The 19,284-nt window shown below is 53.8% G+C and overlaps 2 protein-coding genes and 1 pseudogene across 5 annotated transcripts; all 3 read right to left on the reverse strand.

The window, feature by feature from the left end:
- Positions 1–221: 221 nt before the first annotated feature.
- On the reverse strand, positions 222–6,771 carry TOR1B (torsin family 1 member B). 2 transcript variants are annotated; one of them, XR_004971114.1, is made up of 6 exons: positions 6,509–6,771; positions 5,145–5,410; positions 3,656–3,831; positions 2,931–3,058; positions 1,544–1,786; positions 1,275–1,417 (listed from the first exon to the last, which is right to left on the reverse strand). XR_004971114.1 is itself a non-coding variant. In XM_036329379.1 (5 exons), exons 1-5 carry the CDS (start codon positions 6,705–6,707, stop codon positions 1,176–1,178), a joined length of 1,011 nt encoding a protein of 336 aa, XP_036185272.1. In that variant the 5' UTR covers positions 6,708–6,763; the 3' UTR covers positions 222–1,175. The 2 variants fall into 2 exon arrangements, 1 of the variants encoding a protein (XP_036185272.1); XM_036329379.1 differs by lacking the exon at positions 1,544–1,786 and having other exon boundaries at positions 222–1,417; positions 6,509–6,763.
- A 1,525-nt stretch (positions 6,772–8,296) lies between these two features.
- Positions 8,297–8,798, reverse strand: LOC118666970 (annotated as a pseudogene).
- A 3,713-nt stretch (positions 8,799–12,511) lies between these two features.
- LOC118666968 (torsin-1B-like) lies at positions 12,512–19,058 on the reverse strand. Of its 3 annotated transcripts, XM_036329377.1 has the most exons (5): positions 18,766–19,054; positions 17,620–17,885; positions 16,126–16,301; positions 15,403–15,530; positions 12,512–12,757 (listed from the first exon to the last, which is right to left on the reverse strand). In XM_036329377.1, exons 1-5 carry the CDS (start codon positions 18,962–18,964, stop codon positions 12,516–12,518), a joined length of 1,011 nt encoding a protein of 336 aa, XP_036185270.1. In that variant the 5' UTR covers positions 18,965–19,054; the 3' UTR covers positions 12,512–12,515. The 3 variants fall into 3 exon arrangements, 2 of the variants coding, with proteins under 2 accessions (XP_036185270.1, XP_036185271.1); XM_036329378.1 differs by lacking the exons at positions 12,512–12,757; positions 15,403–15,530 and adding an exon at positions 15,554–16,031 and having other exon boundaries at positions 18,766–19,058; XR_004971113.1 differs by lacking the exons at positions 12,512–12,757; positions 15,403–15,530 and having other exon boundaries at positions 16,168–16,301; positions 16,934–17,885; positions 18,766–19,057.
- Positions 19,059–19,284: the final 226 nt, after the last annotated feature.

The following is a 19,284-nucleotide window of genomic DNA, read 5'->3' on the forward strand; positions in this document are numbered from 1 at the left end:
TCCCATGTTTCAAATTAGCAACGCCCTACAGTAGTATTCTCTAACATTCAGAAATACAAACATTATAAAAATATACTCATCCTTGTCCTGGCTGGTTTCGCTCAGTGGATACAGCGTTGACCTGCGGACTGAAGGGTCCCAGGTTTGACTCCGCCCAGGGGCACGTGCCCAGGTTGCAGGCTCGATCCTCAGTAGGGAGTGGCATACAGGAAGCAGCTGATCAATGACTCTCTCATCATTGATGTTTCTGTCTCTCCCTCTCCCTCTCTAAAAGCAACAAAAATATATTAAAATATATGTGTGTGTGTGTGTGTATATATATATATACTCATCTTTGAAAACTCCAGTGTTTCTAGTGTACGATACTTCCACTTTGGCAATGCAGAGTCTGCAAGCTGACCCCATCTCCACAGAGATGACCGTGTTCTAGGATTTCAAATGGTTCTGTGGGTTACAGCAAGAGAATGACGCAAGTGTACGCTGTAACAAACATTTCCCCATGGGACCAAGGACTTGAAACTGAAACCAACGCTCCGGTTCCAGTCCGACTAGCGGTGGGGGAAGCGGGTGGTCACTGACGTTCAGGAGAAGTGCCACAGGGAGAGGCGAGCGGGCTCCCCGAGCAGCAGAGCAACGCCAGGCGGCGATGATCTGTCCGTCTGGCTGCCGCACAGACGAGGACCCCACATGTCCTCCCGCCAGACGCGGCCTGCGCCTGAAGGCACCCCGTTCTCCACTGAAGATGCTTCACGTCGGGACGCGCTGCGAAGGGAGAACGGGAGCGGAAGCCTGACTCGGGCAGGTGACAGCCAGTGGCCCAGCTCGCAGCAGGCCCTGGACTTCAGGAGGGACAGCAGCTTGAGGGCCATGGTCATGGGTCTCACACAGACAGCTGTTTGAAGGCACTTCTGCAAAGTCAGTAGAAGGAGTGGGGGAGAGCGGGTTTTAAAAGTTCATCTTCCACTGCAGCAACAGTTGCATTGCTACCATGTTGCAAAATGACAAGTGCACTTGGCAGATCAGTGGCTCATCAAAAATCAACTCTTAGAAACTTCTAGATTCCAAGAGTCTATAGGTACAAATGTGCAAACCCTGACGACATCTTCAGAATGCTTCTGAAAGGCCAGGCCCTGGCTCCTGAGCTCCCAGCTGCCTCGGGCCTGCTCAGATGGAGGTCACTGGAAATCCAGCCGCGACTGCACAGTCTTGCAGCCCCGGTCGGAGTAGATTTTTTCACCTTTGGGGTAAAACGTCATTTCCTCTGCCACTCTGGTGACCACGTCTTCGTCTATGGCGGAACCGCGGGCCTTCATCTCTGCCCGCACACACATCTTCACATGCGTGTACTCCAGGGGCAGGAAGGGGATGAAGTAGTCGATGAGTCTTTTGTATATCAATCCGCTGCGCCACAGGCCACCTGCAAAACAGCGCGTCACGGTCACCTGGCGAGCTTGCTGCTCTCACAGGGCCCATTCTATCCCGACCACTGCACACCTTCGTGCCTTTACCCCTTGAAAGTTTTTTTGTCAAGCGTGCAACAAACCTGATGTAAGCATCGGTTGGTTGCACCTGCACACTGGCTTCAAGAACATGTCAACCTAAGACATGTCCAGCCCAGCCAGTGGGTGAGCATCAAACTATGATCCAGGAGGTCACAGTTCAATTCCCGGTCAGGACAGGTGCCTGGTTGCAGGCTCGATCCGCAGTGTGGGGCGTACAGGAGGCAGCCAATCAATGATTCTCTCATCAGTGATGTTTCTCTCGCTCTCTCCCTCTCTCTCCCACTCTGAAAGCAGTAAAGACATATTAAACAACACACATACACAACAGAGGAAACACCTAAACCTACAGAGAATTTTTATAAAAATTTATTTTGAGCCAGAGGACGTGCCTAGAAGCATGATCTCAGCAAACTGGAAAAATAAAAAGCCTCCAGGAAGGACAGCTTTGCAGCTTCTTTTATGCATTTAGGATTCCGGAGGGAAAGTGAGGAAAATGAAATGAAGGTGGGAGAAATCCAGGCGGGCTGGGTTCCGATTAAGACAATATGGGCTCCCTGAGGATATTTACGCCTTTGAGGAGTCCGAGAAAGAGGCTTACTCCAGCAAATCAAGGTGTGTTAAGCTAGATGCTCAGAGGCAAGGGACAGGGCTTGCTTAACCCATTGTATGCCATAAGCATGTGTAGATGCAAGCGGCAGGCCTTCCCATACACCACTCGCGACTATAAGAAAAAAAAGTGTTTTCCTTAAGTGGCAGCCCTGACTGACTTTAAAATCACTTTTCGTGAGAATTTTCAGCTGAAAATATTCAAGAACACCTGACTTGGGAGTAATGTATTTATTTTTATAATGTTAACTGAAAATTGATTTTTCTAATGGAATTAAAAATACCATGGCATGTGGGGATGGTTTCCGTTTTGGACAAGGGGTAGTAACTGGTGAAGGCGAAGATAAGCCTTTCCCTAAAGAAGTTACATGCCGCCGGCTGGCGGGGCTCAGTGGTTGAGCATCGACCTATGAACCCGGAAGTCAGGGTTCAATTCCCAGTCAGGGCACATGCCCAAGTTCTGGGCTAGATCCCCAGTGTGGGGTGTGCAGGAGGCACCGATCAATGATAATTTCTCATCACTGATGTTTTTATCTCTCTTTCCCTCTCCCTAACCCTCTCCCTTCCTCTCTGAAATCAATAAGAACATATATTTTTTAAAAAAGTTACATGCCTGGGGTGTGACTCCCTATCAGGGCCTTCCCAGTTAGGAATTTATGATCAGATCACCCTGTGAGGTTACCTTTCATAGAACCCTTGAGAAACACCCTGAGAAAGCCCCTGGCCCGGCAAAGCCCCGGAGGCGAGCGGGTCCTGCGGCCTCTGTGACAGGCTTGGGGGCGAGGACTGCTGGCAGGTGCAGGGCTGGCCCTGGAGACTCACTGTGCTTGTTGTTGAAGACTCCCACCGACAGCGCGTGCTCCAGGTCTTTCAGCTGGATGTCCTCCCTCCTCCTGCCCGCCCGCCAGAACTCCAGGGCCGTCTTCGTGATGAGGTCCCCGCCTGCATTGCTAAGTTTGCCCAAGAAACAAAGATTAAAACCACATACTAAGACTTCTGTGCCTAGGGGCTGGGGGAGGGAGAAGAGGGTAACGGGGGATAAATGGTGAGGGAGGGAGACTAGACTTGGGGTGGTGAACACACAGATGATGTGTTACAGAATTGTACCCTGAAACCTGTATCATTTTATTAACCAACGTCTCCCCAATAAATTCCATGTAAAAACAAAAAACTTCTGTGTCTAATGAGGAAACACACCTGCTCTAAAGGTTTATACTTAACCAAAGAATATAACTAAGTCATGCTAGACAAAACAGTGTCTGCCCTACAATCTTTGTTTAGAACCTGCTACCCAACGCCACCACTCTACGTAGAAACATGTGCAGTAATGAAATCGCCTGTTGGCAGCCATATTGAACTCATCTTCTCCTGACCCCTCTGTGCCACCCTGATACCAGCAACCCTACAGCAAAAGAAATCAGGAAGTCACTCTTGCCAGGCTGGCACTTCTGTTCCTGGGAAACAGGATGCTGATGGTCGCCGGACCTCATTCCAGCCCCGGGAGGGCGAGGGGCAAATGTGTCCCCGAGAAACCACTTCCCACTCACCTGAGGAAGATGAAGATCGCCTTCCGGTACGACACGCCGTCAACCTGCTCATAGTAGTCCAGAAACGGCTTGATGGCGTCGATGAGCCCGGGGTGCAGTTTGTCCATCTCATCAAATATGAACACGGAGCTTGCACAGGCACTCACGTTACCCCGAATCCACGTCTGTAACTGGTCCTAGACCATCCAGAAAAGAAATAGGACGAGGAGGCTCAAAGGCTGGGCCAAGGGGTGCAGAAGTGCTCCCCTATCCCTCGTGCTCTCAAAGGGAAAAACCACAACTCTCCGGGGTTTCACAAGGAACTCTTAGCAACTGCACCCTAACTTCCATTCGCTGGGGAACAGCTTTTCCAAAACGTTACCTATTAAAAGGGGAAACGAGCAGAGATTTTTTCCTAACTCAAATGACATGCTAAATGTCACTTTTTAAAGGAACAGGATACATGAATGCTTATCAATTCACTGTTAACCAACCCACAGCCTTCCTCTCACCGTGGACCCAAATCTCAGCCTCAGCAGGCACACCGAGGCACAGGCACTGGAGGAAGACTCGCAGTGCCGAGGGCAATGCCTTTTCCTGGTGCCGCGAACAAAGGACCAGATGACACTTCACAAAAAGCATTTGTTCCCAGGCTTTCTTGAAACAAAAAGATACCCAAGCAACAGGCCCTCTATGGAGCAAGCAAGCACACTACTTCCTGGTTGCAGCCTTTCCCATCTCCCGCCCGCCCGCCTGCCCGTGTGGCATAGACCCACTTTCACTTCCTCGCTCAGTCCAGTTTCTGTTTCTGACTCCAGTCCCCGCCTACCAGTGGGAACATTCTCTGACGAGGATGACACTGGAATGGGAACCTGACCAGACAACGCACTGTAAGCACATGTGGAAAGAACATCTCAAAAGGAGACGTGGTGTGAAGGTTCAGCGTCTGAGGCTTCATCGGAAGAAGGAAAGCAACACCAAGGACTTGAGGGCTGGAGGAGCAGGGGGCGTGCAGGCGGGAGAGAGGAAACACGCCCTCTGGTCTGCGAGATGCAGGGCAAGCCCGCACTATGGGTGGGAGCCTTAGCAAGCCGTTCCCAGCACATCGTGCATCCTTCCAGACCACCCTCCTTAACCGGGGCCGGGAAGGGAAGGCTGAGCGTGCTCATTCACTGCAGAAAGTGGCTCCCCTGCGACCTGGAAGTCAGCAGATTTGGGTTCCAGTTTCTGATTTGCTACCAGGTCACAACGATTGCAAGCAGCAAGTCACCGCACCCCTCTAGCCTCCATCTTTTAACGGAAATATCATCTACGCCACTGTATTGTTTTGGAATCAAGTGAGGAAGAAGTTGTAGGAGAGCCCTGCAAATGGCCAAGCGTTCCGGTGTGTGTGTGTCCTTAACTCAGCAGGGCCGGGGCTCTTGCAGCGGGCAGAGAAGCAGCGGAGGCTGGAGTGAGAAAACAGGCGGCCAGAAGAGAGGCAGGTGGACGGGAGAGCAGGGTCCCTTGCCTGGTACAGCTTTATGTGCTGCTCGTGAGGGAAGTGCAGAGTGGACACAAACAGGTGGACAAAGTTACTCTTCAGGCCTTTTGCATGAAGATTTTCAGCCACAATTTGGCTCACAAAATTCTTGCCGGTGCCAGCCCAGCCGTGCAAGGAAAGAGTCAGTGGTTTCTTGGGATTGTCGTTGCTCCTGAAGCCAGTCAGCGCCTTGAGAATCACCTCTGCGGCCAGATGCTGCCCAAACAGCTTCTCCTTCAAATCCAGCTTGAGGGCTGCAGGAGCCAGTCCGAGAACAGAGAGAGAAAGGCACGTTAAACCTGCACCAGCAAGGCAGCCTCGTCCCCACCGGTCAGAGAGGCACCAGGGCACGGGGCCCAGCAGGGTCTCTGCCGGACCCCAGGCTGGCCCTGCGGCAGAATACGGGCTGCAGTCACATGGGGCCCCTTGCAGGGAAATCACTAGATCCATGGTCGGCAAACTGGGGCTCGTGAGCCACATGCGGCTCTTTGGCCCTTTGAGTGTGGCTCTTCCTAAGCCTTAGGAGTACCCTAATTAAGTTAATAACAATGTACCTACCTATATAGTTTAAGTTTAAAAAATTTGGCTCTCAAAGGAAATTTCAATCGTTGTACTGTTGATATTTGGCTCTGTTGATTAATGAGTTTCCCGACCACTGCACAAGATGGAGAAGTGTCCTCAACACTCCGGGCTCTGACACGCAGGCCACACGTGTCCCTTCATCCAAGGACTAGCCCTCGCTCAGCTGAGCTGCACGCTTCCCGCGCCACCCCGCTGGCTTGTCAGAACGCCCGGGCCAGATGTGGGCATCCTGGGTGAAGGCCACACACCTGCAAACCACTGAAGGTTCAGCTGAGTCAGAAGGGCTGACCAACTGCTTTCAGTTTCTTTCTGCTGTGATCCCAGGGGTCACAACGCCGACACGGGGGCGTGGACAGGAAAGGGACCACGTATGACCTTGACCAGGTCAGCGAGGCCGGCATGGCAGGCCCCACAGACTCACAATGCTTCACAGGTTTGAATGTTCTCCCTTAACACCTTCTCCCGCCTCCCTGATCTGTCACCAGCGAGCTTCACGGGACCCCCTTCCGCCTCCCCCTCTGACTCTGATGCAGAAAATAAGCGGTAAAGCTGCCACTTTCGGAGCATTTCTCAAGCCGGTGGGAATTGTCGGTTTGTCTCAAACACATTCGTAAGGATCCTGACACGCGTGGACGTTCCTGACGTCGACAGGAGGCGCGACGCCCGGGGCTGCGGTCCCGACCGAGGCCCCACCGCCCCCAGCCTCCCCCACCTCGGGGCCCGGCCCTCGCGCCCCTCCAGCCCACCCGCCGACCCGCCGACCCGCCTACCGGTCGCGTTGAGCGGCCGCTGCTTGCGGCAGCACTCGGCGAAGCGACAGTACAGGTCCCGGTAGGAGAGGTAGCCGGTGATGACCGACGCGGCCCCGATGGCGATGCCCACGCTGATGGGCTCGATCGCCGCCACCGCCTGCGCCGCCAGCAGCAGCCACAGCGCCGCGCCGCTCCCGAGCCGCCCCGCCGCCCGCATCGCCCCGCACCGCCACCCGCACCGCCCGGCTCGCAGCTTCCACTGCCTCGGCGCCGCCGGCGCGGCGGCCCAGGGACCGGCCGCACTTCCGGGTGCGTCACTTCCGCCGCACAGGCCCGCCCACCCCGGATGTCCGGCCCCGCGCCACCCGCTCCGGGAGTGGCAGGCGAGGTGTCCGGCGGCTCTTCGCTCGGGTGAGCCCGCGCCTGGCGCCTTCGGGCTTGTTTTCTCGCGGTCCCCGTTGGCCCCCGGCGTCCCCCGTCAGGCCCCTCGGGTCCCCCCACCGCCTTTCTCCCCGAAGCGGCTCCGTTCCCGCTGCGGCGCGGCCTGGCCCCTGGCGGTGCTGGGAGGGCGGCGGCGGGGCAGCGGGGTCCGGCCTCGGGGCTTCTGGCCGCGGGGGAGGCGGGCGAGGGGCCCCGGCCGCCCTGGGCGGAGGGCGAGCACCGGCCGCGGGGCTGGAGGCCCCTGTCTGAACTGAGAGTTCGAGTTCGCCAGGTGCGGAGTGAGGACAGAGTGTCATCCCAGAATGAACAGCCTGATACACGCAAGGGGCAGTCCCCCATAATTGGTCTTTTTAAACAAAATATTGTTATTGCTTTCAGAAAGGAAGGGAGAGGGAGAGAAATAGAAACATCAGTGATGAGAGAGAATCATTGATCGGCTGCCTCCTGCACGCCCTCTGCTGGGGATCGGGGCTGCAACCCGGGCACGTGCCCGTGACCAGAATCGAACCCGGGACCCTTCAGGCCACAGGCCTACGCTCTGTCCACTGAGCCAAACCAGCCAGGGCTCATAATTGGTCTTGTCAATGCGCAGTGTCCTAGTGCCCATCGTCTGTTGCCCCCACCTGCCCCGGGCCCAGGACATCTGGGCCCACTCATCACCCTCCAGGTCAGCTGACCAGTGAGGATGCTGGCTTTGGCCACACCCACCCATCTACCTGCCCCAGAGTGTTCTGTGTCTAAGGACGAATTGGAGTTGTCATTTCCACTGGATGTTTATGATAAGGATTGGACCTGTTTACACGTCTGTGGAGCAGTTCTTCCGTCTCCCAGTTGGGGGCGACCAGGCCTGCAGGGGAGGGCAGTTGGGGGCGACCAGGCCTGCAGGGGGGGACAGTTAGGGGTGACCAGACCTGTAGGGGAGGGCAGTTGGAGCGACTAGACTGGCAGGGGAGGGCAGTTAAGGGTGACCAGGCTGACAAGGGAGGGCAGTTAGGGGCGACCAGGCTGGCAAGGGAGGGCAGTTAGGGGTGACCGGGCCAGCAGGGGAGGGCAGTTAGGGGTGACCAGGCCAGCAGGGGATGGCAGTTGTGGGCGATCAGGCTGGCGGGGGTGGTGGTTGTCAGTTGGGAGCAATCAGGCTGGCAGGCAGAGTGGTTAGGGGCAATCAGACAGGCTGGCAGGCAGAGTGGTTAGGGGCAATCAGGCTGGCAGGTGAGCGGATAGGAGCCAGTGGCCCCAGATTGGAGAGGGTGCAGGCCAGGCTGAAGGACACCCCTCCCCCCACCCCATGCACAAATTTTGTGCACCAGGCCACTAGTTTTATAATAAAACTGTAATTTCTGGACACTGTTGTTGTTTTTTTACAAATGAGGCAATTTTATTTACCCAGCACTTGTTCTAATGCTTCTTGTTGGCAGCTGCCACCTGCCCTGCGATTCTGTCCAGATCTCTCTGTCCCTGAGGTGTCAATTTGTGGCCCCCATCCTGATCCTTTTCCACCATTTTCAGCCCCTGCAGGGCTTGGAGGAGCCTGCGGGCCGTGCTCTTAGAGCCTCTGCTAAAGTGGCTGGGCGTGACACCGTTTCTCTGTCGTCCTCCATGATCTTGGTCATGGAGCCAATCCCAGTGCCTCCCCGAAGGTACAGGAGCTGCGCTGTGAAAGCAGCTCATGTGTAGAACCAATTCTCATCGTAGGGAGCAAGCTCATCATGCTCAGCCAGCTTGACAGTGTCCACCCATTGAGGGACTTTCAGCTTTCTGGACTTTTTGAGGAAGGCTGCCAGAGCTCTGACGAACTCCTCCTGGTTCACATCTTTTACAGTAACTCCGGGCATCATGCGGCCTCCATGCTGCCAGCCAGGGGAAAACCTCTGGACACAGTTTTAAAGGAGAAAACCCCTCCCCTATAGGCCTTGTGTGCTTAAGCTATGAATGAAGATCTAGCAGGAGCAGTCTAGGCCGGAATCACATGAGCTCTAACCAGAGACCGAGGATCCTAGGACAACCTGGCCACTCGCCCAGCTGCATGGCGCATGGCCGACCATGGGGCTCATGCAGCTCCTGACACCAGCCTGGAGTCCAAGTCCAGAGACGCCAGGCAGGAGTAGGGAGTACTGCTGACTGACATACCTTGTTACACAATCCACACATGCGCCTATGAACAGGTGGGGCTCCTGGGGGGTGAGGCCTGAGCAGTGTTCACAGGGACAGGTTTCAGCGGGCACAGATGGGTTGGCAGCCTGGCTGTGGGCTGACGCAGGACCCTTTGCCACCCTGGCCCCCTTAGGATGGCTCTACATGTTGGAAAGTTCTAGACGTTGAGCCAATTCTGGCCTGTTGCCAGGTCACCAGGAGTCACAGATTGGGATCTATCATGCATTTGAAGATGGCAGCACCTGGGGGTCCCCAGTTACAGAACACAGAGGTCCCCTGATTCAATTTGGAGTTGTCTTTGTTGATGAGGCAGTCCAGGTGGGAGCCCGACCGGAAGTGTCTGTCTCCTGGGACTTGAGCACTTCCAACTGAGAAGTGAGGGGTGTGGGGGCGATGATGGAAAGATGGGTTTGAACTTTCTAGAAAGTCAGCTGGCTCTCCTCAGTTTGGGGCAAAGGGCTGGTGTTAACAATTCACTGACAGATAAGAGGCAGGTAAGTGTGATTAAGCTGAGCTCTGGGTTACAACTAGGGTTTCATTTCCAGTTCTGGGGGGAAGACCTGGCAGTTAGGTTTCCTGGTCTGACGTTGGCCTAGCTCAGGCTCAGAATGTCAGCTGAGCGTGGGCCTGCGGGTCCCAGGTTCGATTCCAGTCAAGGGCATATACCTTGGTTGCAAGCTTGGAGGCAACCAATTGATGTGTGTCTCACGTCGATGTTTCTCTCTGTCTCTAAAAATAAAAAATGTCAGCCAGCAAAGTTGCGTTTCCCCATGTCTCAAGTCCCTCCACTCGTCTTAGAAGACATTGGAAGTCCAACGATCTCGATACTGTCTCCATCCGTGAACATGTGATTGGAGTAGAGCCCCTCACCCAGGTTAACATGGTATTTGTCTGGGTCGAAGAGCCTGTAAGGTAAATACTGATTCTGTGTGATGCCGCCTGCCAACCACCATGGCTGGGCACACGGAGCCCAGCACCCGAGTTGCTGAGCTCAAACTTTTCAGTGACCAAGTACATAAACTAGGGGGAAATCTGCAAAAGACATCTCATATGATAAAATTCTGGCTTTATATTAGAGGCCCGGTGCACTAAGATTCATGCAAGAATGGGCGTTCCTTCCCCTGGCTGCCCGCACCGCCTTCGCTTCGGCCCAGAGCCGCCTTTCTGCCTTCGTTCTGTCCTGGAGCCACCTTTCCGCCTTCTCACGCTGCCCTGATGCCTGGAGCAGCTGGGGCAGTGCGGAATGCCTTCGTAGTCGCCATGGTGACGACACAAGTGTCCCACCCTGCCCCTGACCGCTCAGCACCTGCAAACCAACCCATCTTTGATGGGTTAATTTGCATACCCAGTGCTGATTGGCTGATGGTCGTCATGAAGGTACAGTCAATTTGCATCTTTCTCTTTTATTAGTGTAGGTTCACTGGGTCATCTCAAGCTCTGGTGTACATTGTGTGGGGTGGGGGAGGCTGTTCCATGGTCAACCGCGGCCTTTTCAAGTTACAAACCAGTAATGGTCCCATCTGACACCCACAGTTATTATTGAAGATTCCCTCGGCTGTACTTTACATCCACGGGTTTCCTTTTATAACAGGCAGTTTTGACGTGGCCAACATATGCTGAGTTGACTGCATCATTGTAAACCGGGGGTGGGGAACGTCCAGCCCCAGGGCCATATATGACCCATGAAATCATTAGGTCCGGCCCTACCAAAGCATCAGGGATAAGTTAATTAAGTGTTTGACCAAATATATCAGGCTAATTTTTAAGTTGGTAATTCTGTATGGCCCCTGAATGATATTACAATATCCAAATGGCCCTTGGCAGAAAAAAGGTTCCTCCAATCTGAGCATTCGTTACGTCACTTTGGCATTTTTAAAGGACAGTATGATCCTCCATAAGGCCTTCCATGTCATAAAAATAGTCATTTACCACATCTACGTGAAAAGGCTGCACGTCCTCATTACATCTGTAGGTCCACTGCAACCACGAGCTAAACGCTTCACACGGGCGGGGATCGTCTGATTTCCCAGGGAGCAGGGCAGTCCAGCCTGGCACTGCCACAGAGGGCGTCACTATCAGATGACACCAGGAAAGCCGCACTCCAGGCCGACCAATAATTACTGTGCTCTGTAACTGTGACAGTACAGTACCACGCATTTGACAGTAAATCACACCCTTTATTTTCAGATCATAGACAATTTCTGATCATAGACAATGATTCCATTAGTGTCCTTCCCATGTTTAAAATTAGCAACGCCCTGCATTAGTATTCTCTAACATTCAGAAATACAAACATTATAAAAATATACTCATCCTTGTCCTGGCTGGTTTCACTCAGTGGATTGAGCCAAACCTGTGGACTGAAGGGTCCCAGGTTTGACTCCGCCCAGGGGCACGTGCCCAGGTTGCAGGCTTGATCCCCAGTGGGGGGTGGCATGCAGGAGGCAGCTGATCGATGATTCTCTCTTATCATTGATGTTTCTACCTCTCCTTCTCTTTCGCTCTAAAATCAAGAAAAATATATTAAAATATATGTGTGTGTGTGTGTGTATATATATATATATATATATATATGTATATATATACTCATCTTTGAAAACTCCAGTGTTTCTAGTGTACAATACTTCCACTTTGGCAATGCAGAGTCTGCAAGCTGACCCCATCTCCACAGAGATGACCGTGTTCTAGGATTTCAAATGGTTCTGTGGGTTACAGCAAGAGAATGACGCAAGTGTACGCTGTAACAAACATTTCCCCATGGGACCAAGGACTTGAAACTGAAACCAACGCTCCAGTTCCAGTCCGACTAGCGGTGGGGGAAGCGGGTGGTCACTGACGTTCAGGAGAAGTGCCACAGGGAGAGGCGAGCGGGCTCCCCGAGCAGCAGAGCAACGCCAGGCGGCGATGATCTGTCCGTCTGGCTGCCGCACAGACGAGGACCCCACATGTCCTCCCGCCAGACGCGGCCTGCGCCTGAAGGCACCCCGTTCTCCACTGAAGATGCTTCACGTCGGGACGCGCTGCAAAGGGAGAACGGGAGCGGAAGCCTGACTCGGGCAGGTGACAGCCAGTGGCCCAGCTCGCAGCAGGCCCTGGACTTCAGGAGGGACAGCAGCCTGAGGGCCACGGTCATGGGTCTCACACAGACAGCTGTTTGAAGGCACTTCTGCAAAGTCAGTAGGAGTGGGGGAGAGCGGGTTTTAAAAGTTCATCTTCCACTGCAGCAACAGTTGCACTGCTACCATGTTGCAAAATGACAAGTGCACTTGGCAGATCAGCGGCTCATCAAAAATCAACTCTTAGAAACTTCTAGATTCCAAGAGTCTATAGGTACAAATGTGCAAACCCTGACGACATCTTCAGAATGCTTCTGAAAGGCCAGGCCCTGGCTCCTGAGCTCCCAGCTGCCTCGGCCCTGCTCGGATGGAGGTCACTGGAAATCCAGCCGCGACTGCACAGTCTTGCAGCCCCGGTCCGAGTAGATTTTTTCACCTTTGGGGTAAAACGTCATTTCCTCTGCCACTCTGGTGACAACGTCTTCGTCTATGGCGGAACCGCGGGCCTTCATCTCTGCCCGCACACACATCTTCACATGCGTGTACTCCAGGGGCAGGAAGGGGATGAAGTAGTCGATGAGGCTTTTGTCTATCAATCCGCTGCGCCACAGGCCACCTGCAAAACAGCGCGTCACGGTCACCTGGCGAGCTCGCTGCTCTCAGGGCCCGTTCGACCCCGACCACTGCACACCTTCGTGCCTTTACCCCTTGAAAGTCTTTTTGTCAAGCGTGCAACAAACCTGATGTAAGCATCGGTTGGCTGCCCATGCACACTGGCTTCTAGAGCATGTCAACCTAAGAAATGTCCAGCCTGGCCAGTGGGTGAGCATCAAACTATGATCCAAGAGGTCACGGTTCAATTCCCGGTCAGGACAGGTGCCTGGGTTGCAGGCTAGATGCCCCAGGGTGGGGCATGCAGGAGGCAGCCAATCAATGATTCTCTCTCATCACTGATGTTTCTACCTCTCTCTCCCTCTCTGAAATCAATAAAGATATATTTTTAAAAAACACACAACAGAGGAAACATCCAAACCTACAGAGAATTTTTATAAAAATGTATTTTGAGCCAGAGGACATGCCTAGAAGCATGATCTCAGCAAACTGGAAAAAAAAAAGTCCCCAGGAAGGACAGCTTTGCAGCTTTTTTTTTTTTAAAGAGCCCTTATTCTTTTTTAAAAAATATATTTTATTAATTTTTTACAGAGAGGAATGGAGAGGGATAGAGAGTTAAAAACATCAATGAGAGAGAAACATCGATCAGCTGCCTCCTGCACAACCCCTACTGGGGATGTGTCCACAACCAAGGTACATGCCCTTGGCCGGAATCAAACCTGGGACCCTTCAGTCCGCAGGCCGGCGCTCTATCCACTGAGCCAAACCAGTTAGGGCTCTGCAGCTTCTTTTATGCATTTAGGATTCCGGAGAGAAAGTAAGGAAGATGAAATGAAGGTGGGAGAAAGCCAGGCGGGTTGGAATCAGATTAAGACAATATGGGCTCCCTGAGGATATTTACGCCTTTGAGGAGTCCGAGAAAGAGGCTTACTCCAGCAAATCAAGGGTGTTAAGCTAGATGCTCAGAAACATGGGACAGGGCTTGCTTAACCCATTGTTCGCCACAAGCATCCTTAGATGCGAGTGGCAGACCTTCCCCATACACCACGTGTGTCTATAAAAAAAAAGTGTTTTCCCTGGGTGGAAGCCCTGACCAACTTGAAAATCATTTTTCATGAGAATTTTCAGCTGAAAATATTCAAGAACACCTGACTTGGGAGTAATGTATTTTTATAATATTCATTGAGTTGATTTTTTAAATTAAATTAAAAATACCATGGCATGTGGGGATGGTTTCCGTTTTGGACAAGGGGTAGTAACTGGTGAAGGCGAAGATAAGCCTTTCCCTAAAGAAGTTACATGCTGCCCGGCTGGCGGGGCTCAGTGGTTGAGCATCGACCTATGAACCCGGAAGTCAGTGCCGGGAGCCAGTTCCAGCATGTCAGCAGGGCTGAATCATCTGGAGATGGCTAAGGGCATTTCCCCAAACCTGAAAAGGATGTATAAAATGATTGCTTGCTGCCAGACAGCTGAGGGCATTTCAATCTACATGTTATTGCCTCCTACACAGGGGTGGGCAAACTTTTTGACTGGAGGGCCACAATGGGTTCTTTCACTGGACCAGAGGGCCGGAACAAAAGCATGGATGGAGTGTTTGTGTGAACTAATATAAATTCAAAGTAACATCATTACATAAAAGGGTAGGGTCTTTTTTTTCAATAGTTTTATTCATTTCAAACGGTCAGGCGGGCAGTAGTTTGCCCACGGCTGCTCCTACTGGCCAAACACCTGAACAGCCATAGGCAATTCCTCCAATCTGACAATGGATTCTGTATATACTAAACCTGGCCTTTTTTTTAAAAAAAAAAATATATTTTATTGATTTTTTACAGGAAGGGAGAGAGATAGAGAGAGCTAGAAACACCGATGAGAGAGAAACATCGATCAGCTGCCTCCTGCACATCTCCTATTGGGGATGTGCCCGCAACCCAGGTACATGCCCTTGACCGGAATCGAACCTGGGACCTTTCAGTCCACAGGCCGACGCTCTATCCACTGAGCCAAACCAGTTTCGGCTAAACCTGGCCTTTGATGTATATCTACTTTGCCTTAGGACAATTTGTGTTAATAATAAGCAAGAGGTCCTGAGACAAGGGAGAACTTAGTTCCTTAAGCTAAGTCTCCTCTGGCACCCCAAATGCCTTCCAAAATTATGTTTCAGCTCTGGACTCTTTAATCATTTACACACAGTGTCTTCTCCAGATTCCAGAATGCTTCTAGATGCTGGATTAAGGCCACCGGCAAGTCAGGGTTCGATTCCCGGTCAGGGCACATGCCCATGTTTCAGGTCCGATCCGCAGTGTGGGGTGTGCAAGAGGCAGCCGATCAATGATTATTTCTCATCATTGATGTTTCCATCTCTCTCTCTCTCTCTCTCTCTCTCTCTCTCTCTCTCTCTCTCTCCCTTCCTCTCTGAAATCAATAAAAATATATTAAAAAAAAAATTACATGCCTGAGGTATGACTCCCGATCAGGGCCTTCCCAGTTAGGAATTTATGATCAGATCACCCTGTGAGGTTACCTTTCATAGAACCCCTGAGAAAGCCCCTGGCCCGGCAAAGCCCCGGAGGCGAGCGGGTCCTGCGGCCTCTGTGAAAGGCTTGGGGGCGAGGACTGCTGGCAGGTGCAGGGCTGCCCCTGGAGACTCACTGTGCTTGTTGTTGAAGACTCCCACCGACAGCGCGTGCTCCAGGTCTTTCAGCTGGATGTCCTCCCTCCTCCTGCCCGCCCGCCAGAACTCCAGGGCCGTCTTCGTGATGAGGTCCCCGCCTGCATTGCTGAGTTTGCCCAAGAAACAAAGATTAAAACCACATACTAAGACTTCTGTGCCTAGGGGCTGGGGGAGGGAGAAGAGGGTAACGGGGGATAAATGGTGAGGGAGGGAGACTTGACTTGGGGTGGTGAACACACAGATGATGTGTTACAGAATTGTACCCTGAAACCTGTATCATTTTATTAACCAATGTCTCCCCAATAAATTCCATGTAAAACCAAAAAACTTCTGTGTCTAATGAGGAAACACACCTGCTCTAAAGGTTTATACTTAACCAAAGAATATCACTAAGTCATGCTAGACAAAACAGTGTCTGCCCTACAACCTTTGTTTAGAACCTGCTACCCAACGCCACCACTCTACGTAGAAACATGTGCAGTAATGAAATCGCCTGTTAGCAGCCATATTGAACTCATGTCCTGCCCCCTCTGTGCCACGCTGATACCAGCAACCCGACAGCAAAAGAAATCAGGAAGTCACTCTTGCCAGGCTGGCACTTCTGTTCCTGGGAAACAGGATGCCGATGGTCGCCGGACCTCATTCCAGCCCCGGGGGGGGCGAGGGGCAAGTGTGTCCCCGAGAAACCACTTCCCACTCACCTGAGGAAGATGAAGACCGCCTTCCGGTACGACACGCCGTCAACCTGCTCATAGTAGTCCAGAAACGGCTTGATGGCGTCGATGAGCCCGGGGTGCAGTTTATCCATCTCATCAAATATGAACACGGAGCTTGCACAGGCACTCACGTTACCCCGAATCCACGTCTGTAACTGGTCCTAGACCATCCAGAAAAGAAATAGGACGAGGAGGCTCAAAGGCTGGGCCAAGGGGTGCAGAAGTGCTCCCCTATCCCTTGTGCTCTCAAAGGGGAAAACCACAACTCTCCGGGGTTTCACAAAAAACTCTCAGCAACTGCACCCTAACTTCCATTCGCTGGGGAACAGCTTTTCCAAAACGTTACCTATTAAAAGGGGAAACGAGCAGAGATTTTTTCCTAACTCATATGACATGCTAAATGTCACTTTTTAAAGGAACAGGATGCATGAATGCTTATCAATTCACTGTTAACCAACCCACAGCCTTCCTCTCACTGTGGACCAAAATCTCAGCCTCAGCAGGCACACCGAGGCACAGGCACTGGAGGAAGACTCGCAGTGACGAGGGCAATGCCTTTTCCTGGTGCCGCGAACAAAGGACCAGATGACACTTCACAGAAAGCATTAGTTCCCAGGCTTTCTTGAAACAAAAAGACACCCAAGCAGCAGGCCCTCTATGGAGCAAGCAAGCACACTACTTCCTGGTTGCAGCCTTTCCCATCTCCCGCCCGCCCGCCCACCCGTGTGGCATAGACCCACTTTCACTTCCTCGCTCAGTCCAGTTTCTGTTTCTGACTCCAGTCCTCACCTACCAGTGGGAACATTCTCTGACGAGGATGACACTCACTGGAATGGGAACCTGACCAGACAACGCACTGTAAGCACATGTGGAAAGAACATCTCAAAAGGAGATGTGGTGTGAAGGTTCAGCGTCTGAGGCTTCATCGGAAGAAGGAAAGCAACGCCAAGGACTTGAGGGCTGGAGGAGCAGGGAGCGCGCAGGCGGGAGAGAGGAAACACGCCCTCTGGTCTGCGAGATGCAGGGCAAGCCCGCACCACGGGTGGGAGCCTTAGCAAGCCGTTCCCAGCACTTCGTGCACCCTTCCAGACCACCCTCCTTATCCGGTGCCGGGAAGGGAAGGCTGAGCGTGCTCATTCACTGCAGAAAGTGGCTCCCCTGCGACCTGGAAGTCAGCAGATTTGGGTTCCAGTTTCTGATTTGCTACCAGGTCACAACGATTGTAAGCAGCAAGTCACCGCACCCCTCTAGCCTCCATCTTTTAACGGAAATATCATCTACGCCACTGTATTGTTTTGGAATCAAGCGAGGAAGAAGTTGTAGGAGAGCCCTGCCAATGGCCAAGCGTTACGGTGTGTGAGTGTCCTTAACTCAGCAGGGCCGGGGCTCTTGCAGCGGGCAGAGAAGCAGCAGAGGCTGGAGTGAGAAAACAGGAGGCCCAGAGGAGAGGCGGGTGGACAGGATAGCAGGGTCCCTTGCCTGGTACAGCTTTATGTGCTGCTCGTGAGGAAAGTGCAGAGTGGACACAAACAGGTGGACAAAGTTACTCTTCAGGCCTTTTGCATGAAGATTTTCAGCCACAATTTGGCTCACAAAATTCTTGCCGGTGCCAGCCGAGCCGTGCAAGGAAAGAGTCAGTGGTTTCTTGGGATTGTCGTTGCTCCTGAAGCCAGTCAGCGCCTTGAGAATCACCTCTGCGGCCAGGTGCTGCCCAAACAGCTTCTCCTCCAAATCCAGCTTGAGGGCTGCAGGAGCCAGCCCGAGAACAGAGAGAGAAAGGCACGTTAAACCTGCACCAGCAAGGCGGCCTCGTCTCCGCCGGCCAGAGAGGCACCAGGGCACGGGGCCCAGCAGGGTCTCTGCCGGACCCCAGGCTGGCCCTGCGGCGGAACACGGGCTGCAGTCACACGGCGCCACTTGCAGGGAAATGCACCAGATGGACGAGTGTCCTCAACACTCTGGGCTCTGACACGCAGGCCACACATGTCCCTTTATCCAAGGACTAGCCCTCTCTCGACTGAGCTGCACGCTTCCCGCGCCACCCCGCTGGCTTGTCAGAACGCCCGGGCCAGATGTGGGCATCCTGGGTGAAGGCCACACATCTGCAAACCACTGAAGGTTCAGCTGAGTCAGAAGGGCTGCCCATGCTGCTTTCAGTTTCTTTCTGCTCTTCCTGATGTGATCCCAGGGGTCACAACGCCAACACGGGGGCGTGGACAGGAAAGGGACCACGTATGACCTTGACCAGGTCAGGGAGGCCGGCATGGCAGGCCCCACAGACTCACAGTGCTTCACAGGTTTGAATGTTCTCCCTTAACACCTTCTCCCGCCTCCCTGATCTGTCACCAGCGAGCTTCACGGGACCCCCTTCCGTCTTCCCCTCTGACTCTGATGCAGAAAATAAGCGGTAAAGCTGCCACTTTCGGAGCATTTCTCAAGCCGGTGGGAATTGTCGGTTTGTCTCAAACACATTCGTAAGGATCCTGACACGCGTGGACGCTCCTGACGTCGACAGGAGGCGCGGCTCCCAGGGCTGCGGTCCCGACCGAGGCCCCACCCCCCCAGCCTCCCCCACCTCGGGGCCCGGCCCTCGCGCCCCTCCAGCCCACCCGCCGACCCGCCTACCGGTCGCGTTGAGCGGCCGCTGCTTGCCGCAGCACTCGGCGAAGCGACAGTACAGGTCCCGGTAGGAGAGGTAGCCGGTGATGACCGACGCGGCCCCGATGGCGATGCCCACGCTGATGGGCTCGATCGCCGCCACCGCCTGCGCCGCCAGCAGCAGCCACAGCGCCGCGCCGCTCCCGAGCCGCCCCGCCGCCCGCATCGCCCCGCACGCCACCCGCACCGCCCGGCTCGCAGCTTCCACTGCCTCGGCGCCGCCGGCGCGGCGGCCCAGGGACCGGCCGCACTTCCGGGTGCGTCACTTCCGCCGCACAGGCCCGCCCACCCCGGATGTCCGGCCCCGCGCCACCCGCTCCGGGAGTGGCAGGCGAGGTGTCCGGCGGCTCTTCGCTGGGGTGAGCCCGCGCCTGGCGCCTTCGGGCTTGTTTTCTCGCGGTCCCCGTTGGCCCCCGGCGTCCCCCGTCAGGCCCCTCGGGTCCCCCCACCGCCTTTCTCCCCGAAGCGGCTCCGTTCCCGCTGCGG

The sequence above is a fragment of the Myotis myotis genome, unplaced genomic scaffold (genome assembly GCF_014108235.1).
Source record: "Myotis myotis isolate mMyoMyo1 unplaced genomic scaffold, mMyoMyo1.p scaffold_m19_p_12, whole genome shotgun sequence".
Taxonomy (NCBI): Eukaryota; Metazoa; Chordata; class Mammalia; order Chiroptera; family Vespertilionidae; genus Myotis; species Myotis myotis.

Coding starts and splice junctions, on each gene's coding strand:
- TOR1B (XM_036329379.1), bottom strand. CDS start 6,707: ATGCGGGCGGCGGGGCGGCTCGGGAGCGGCGCGGCGCTGTGGCTGCTG. Junction 3,832..5,144: donor AGCACATAAAGCTGTACCAG/GCAAGGGACCCT, acceptor TGGATGGTCTAG/GACCAGTTACAGACGTGGAT. Junction 1,418..2,930: donor AGTCTTCAACAACAAGCACA/GTGAGTCTCCAG, acceptor GCTGTTTTGCAG/GTGGCCTGTGGCGCAGCGGA.
- LOC118666968 (XM_036329377.1), bottom strand. CDS start 18,964: ATGCGGGCGGCGGGGCGGCTCGGGAGCGGCGCGGCGCTGTGGCTGCTG. Junction 15,531..16,125: donor GCGGTCTTCATCTTCCTCAG/GTGAGTGGGAAG, acceptor GGGCAAACTCAG/CAATGCAGGCGGGGACCTCA. Junction 12,758..15,402: donor AGTCTTCAACAACAAGCACA/GTGAGTCTCCAG, acceptor GCTGTTTTGCAG/GTGGCCTGTGGCGCAGCGGA.